Here is a 5,000-nt window from a genome sequence, read left to right on the forward strand (position 1 = left end):
TGTGTGTGTGTGTGTGGGTGGGTGAACTGCTGAACTGTGACCGCTTGCTCTCAGAAGAGTGTGTATAAGTGTTTGTATATGTACCGTAGCTGATGAGTTTGCCCATAGGTTTCAGAAGGTTGTAGCCCTTATGGGTGTCAGAGCCTCCCAGAGGATCCAGCACGATATCCAACCCTGAGAAAGAGAAGAGAGAGAGAGAGAGAATGGAGAGAGAGAGAGGGAGAGAGAGAGAGAGAGAGAACGGGGAGGAGAGGGGAGAGGCAGGGGTAAAGAAAATAAGTTCATCACTGGCCATATTTCACCTGTTTGTTGATGTAAGAGTTTGTATACTATGGAAGGATATCAGATGGATTGCAGTGAGGGAGGAGAGTATGACACAGTGGAGAGAGATAGCAAGACATCACTGGTGCTTTATTTACATCTATCATGGGCCATCAAAAGAAGAAGGCATGCACACACAGAGAGAGAGAGAGAGAGAGAGAGAGAGAGAGAGAGAGAGAGAGAGAGAATCACACAAACACACATACACACACACACAGCTGTGGGCAGACATAAAGATATAGAGAGAGAGGGAATAACACACTTCAAGGTTAAAACAAGGGGAAGATATGATATCGCTGTGTTCACAATCAAAAGGGTAGACTAGGGCAGGACAAGACCAGTGTTTGAGAAGAGGGTAAACACAGGCTTGAGTCAGCGCCAGCAACATAACTCAACTCCAACACAGGATAAGTTCCCAGACACTATTTCATCAATTGTTTTGATTTGGCTCAAAAGCAAATGATGGTGAATTATACATCTTAAGGGGAACGCTTTACTCGAGCATGGTTGGACTTTTATTGGTCATTATGTTGAGCTTTGTAAAAAACTGACTGAAACTGATCTGAAAATATTCTGGTGAACGTAATTTTCTTTGGATTTGAGTCTGGAAGAGCTGCTCCACATTTTGTTTCTTGATTTTGTTTTGTTTTATTTTGTTTCTTTATTTTGTTTTTTTTTATACAATGGTTATACCCATATACCCAATGGTAATGTCAGATAACTCTGTGGATTATATGAATGAAACAGTAGTTCAATATAACACACGTCTGTTTTGTCCGGTATAAATGCTAATCTTCATTTCCTTATCACAAGGTTCATGGAGTGCTTGATGTCTGGCTAGTCCCTTGGCTCCTTCCTTTGAGGCTGGAGCAGGACTTGACTTCTGACCACTGACCTTATGCAAGGGGTCAGCGTTGATGTGAGATGAGATGGAACGAGGCTCACCTTTAGGGCTGATCTTGCGGACCTCTTCCACGTAATCCTTTGTCCGGTAGTCGATGGCGTGCGTGACACCGCCCTCGGTGATGACCTCATGCTTGCTGGCTGACGCCGTGCCGAACACAGTCACGTCCTTCACCGTACGGCACATCTGGGTGGCAGCGATCCCCACCCCACCTGAGAGAGGTGAAGGGAAGGAGAGAGAGAGAGTATTGGGGGGTGCAGGCAGAGAGAGAGATTTGGCATTTAATTTCCCATTATTGAATCACATGTGTCAAGGCCTCCTTAAGGCTATGTATTTGTGTGTGTGTGTGTGTGTGTGTGTTTGTGTGTGTGTGTGTGTGTGTGTGTGTGTGTGTGTGTGTGTGTGTAGGTGTGTGTAGGTGTGTGTGTGTGTGTGTGTGTGTGTGTGTGTGTGTGTGTGTGTGTCTGTGTGTATGTGTGTGTGTGTGAGTGTGTGTCTGTGTGTGTGTGGCATGTAGGACAGAGAGGAGAAAGAAAGAGAAATTGTTGTCTCCTTAACAACAACCACAGAATGAAACTCAGCTGATGACAGTGACATTCAGTCTACCCGAGCAGGTGATTGTGTGAATGTGATTGGGTTGAGTGTCCATGTATGGCTGTATGGCTTCAATTAAATGTTATTTGCACTGTTTACTGTCTGCGACTCCAAAAGGAAAGATGCCTCCATCTTGATGAGAGGCGAATGGGGACAACGCACCACACAATCACATTACTGCTGCTACTCAACATTCACAAACATTAATGCTCATACACATGCGTGCGCGCTCGCACACACACACACACACACACACACACACACACACACACACACACACACACACACACACACACACACACACACACACACACACACACACATTGACTAAAGGTTGACGGTTGAAACCCTGTAAAGGGCAAGGTTTATCTGAGGCTAGTATAAATCTCTCTCTCTTTCTCTCTCTCTCTCTCTCTCTCACACACACACACACACAGCTGACTGACACACACACACACACACACACACACACACACACACACACGTGTCGATACACTCCCTCTTCCCTCTACGCTTTGAATGCCAGAGGTGAGCCAAGTTTCTGTTGCCATAGAAACTTGCTCTGCCAAAGCCACCATTTTCTCTCCATACAACTCTCAACAAATCCACAGGTGTGCATGCATCAGACTGCGTATGTGTTCTAGTGAGAGCAGTAGAGAGAGAGAGAGAGAGAGAGAGAGAGACATTGGCACACTCCTCCCTCCTCTGTCAGTGCCCCTCTCCAACTGCCTCCTGGTCATTTCCCCAGCAGTAATGAATGTATGGATGGGCAGACAAGGGGATATTGGGGAGGTCAGCTGCCCTTGTGACTGTAGAGCCTCCATCACAAGATCAGCTGTAACACTGCCAATACCCCTCCCGACACACACAAACGCACGCACACACACACACATTCTCACGCGTGCACACACACACACACACACACACACACACACACACACACACACACACACACACATTCTCACGCGCGCACGCACACACACACACACACACACACACACACGCACACACACACACACACATTCTTTCTCACTCACCCTTGCATTATTCACATGCTGTCTTACCTCTTACCACTGACACTTTTAAAGGAACATGCCAAGTTCTAGGAAATAAGCTTTGTGCGGTCAAACCCAGAGTTACATTAGAGGATACCTTTCTCTTCTCTCTTCCCTGTACGTGCAATAACCAAGTCTGACACCATTAGCCTAACTCACTAATTCACTGAAAGTGGGTTACACCAGTTAGCCTGTACCTCCCTTTTACTGTAACTATAGGCTAGCTGGTGTAACCCACTTCCAGTGAATAATGCTAAGCTAAGCTAACGGTGTCAACCTGGGTTATTGCACACACAGAGAATAGGGGGTTATGTATCATCTTGTCTAACTCTAGGATAGAAAGCAAATAAGCTGAATTCCCCAAAAATTGGCATATTACTTTAAAGCAACACCAAAGAACTTTTCCTCTGTCGCACGCATGCTATTTGTTTATCCAGCAACGGCTTTGCAAATAACGATGTCCATAGACAAGGTAGAATATGTTGCATGATTTTATGAAAGTACGATGTATTGCAACATCATGCAAGTCAAATTTGTAGTTTCTTATGTCTCATTTCATCGAACTACAGATCCACTACCCGATCTGGCAAACTTACATAAAGATGCGGTTATAGCCCGATGGGGGCCCTGTGAAGCGAATGCAGAAGTGCCGTTCACCCTGTTACGAGTTGATGAACCACTGAAACAATTTTGGAAACATTATTTTAAGGTACAAAAAACTCTTTGGTGTTGCTTAAATAGTGCTTAGATGTTACATCATGCAAAAAACACCACACACACACACACACATACACTCCACACAACTAACAAACAGAACACCAGCAATGCAGCTGTGTTCACCCACCTTTTCACCCCTCTCTCACACTCACAAGCACACTCAGTCACACACATGTCACACACACACACACACACACACACACACACACACACACACACACACACACACACACACACGGTTACAGAACGGTTGGCATGTACAGACTGAATGAGTCTTTCATGTCCGCTCATATCTGCTAATCTTTACAAGTATGTGCACACATTACTCTAACCCATATCACGCTGTCTTTCCTTCCCTTACTCCCTCCATCCCCATCTTTCTCTCTCTCTCTCTTTTTGAGCTCCAATCTTCGCTCACTGACACCCCTCCCCCCCTCCTCCTCTTTGTGACATCCCTTTTTTCTCTCGTTCACTTTCTACCTCCTACTTCAAATCACTTTTCCAGATGGGGAGAGAGACTGAGAAACAGTGAGAGGGAGAGAAAAGCAGAAAGAGAGAGAGAAAGGGATGGGGGGAGAGAGAGAGAGAGGGATGGGGGAGAGAGAGAGAGAGGGATGGGGGAGTGAGAGCGATAAGGAATCTCTTGCAAAATGAACAGATTCCCGTGGTTAATTCTATTTGTTTCACTCAGCATTTGATACCATTGTTTATATGAGAAAATGAGCATTAATGATCATCTAATCAAGATTTCTGTTCACGAGGGCATGTTAGGACACCAGCATACAGAGCCATCTCTGTGTTGTGCTTCAGCGCGCAGAGCTAGGAAGAGAGGGAGCAGGGGATGGAGAGAGAGAAAGAATGAGTGAGTGAGAGAGAGAGAGAATAACTGAAGTAACTGAGTGAAAATGTGAACTGAATAACTGAGTGAAAATGTGAACTGAATAACTGAGTGAAAATGTGATATTCAATAGCATTACTCCATAATGCACAGGAATTTCCCCCAAAACTCTGAGGAATTTCAGGTCCACACCCTGGGAGCAACGCAGGGTCAGGACGGGAGTGAGGTAGATGGAGCGGAGACCAGAGGCAGCTGGAGGAGGAGACCAGAGATGGACACGGCAAACAGCAAATAAGATGGAGATGGAACAGAGCTTATTGACCCAGTTTACTTTTGCTTTTAAAGCAGCACAATGGAGTTCTTTTACCTTGAAATAATGGCCAATGCATGTTTGGAACGCTTGATATTGCACTATGTAACGTTATTGTTCAGGTAGCATCATGACCCTTTTAGTCATATTTTGACAAACTGGGTATCGTCATAGCTGCTTTAAAATAGAAGTGGTCAGGTCTAAATAGAAGTGTGAACAATCACCAAGACACATTGTGATTGGATCACTCAAACCACTAGC

General features: G+C 45.1%; 1 protein-coding gene across 1 annotated transcript in view; it reads right to left on the reverse strand.

Moving 5' to 3' along the window:
• Nucleotides 1-5,000, reverse strand: part of vat1 (vesicle amine transport 1) — a 27,969-nt gene that overhangs the window by 10,818 nt on the left and 12,151 nt on the right. Inside the window, exons 3-4 of the mRNA XM_048245685.1 lie at nucleotides 1,267-1,437; nucleotides 85-174 (exon numbers count right to left, since the gene is read on the reverse strand). Coding sequence (XP_048101642.1) covers nucleotides 85-174; nucleotides 1,267-1,437 — 261 coding nt within the window. The remainder of the gene's footprint in view (nucleotides 1-84; nucleotides 175-1,266; nucleotides 1,438-5,000) is intronic.

Source organism: Alosa alosa, chromosome 6 (genome assembly GCF_017589495.1).
Source record: "Alosa alosa isolate M-15738 ecotype Scorff River chromosome 6, AALO_Geno_1.1, whole genome shotgun sequence".
Taxonomy (NCBI): Eukaryota; Metazoa; Chordata; class Actinopteri; order Clupeiformes; family Clupeidae; genus Alosa; species Alosa alosa.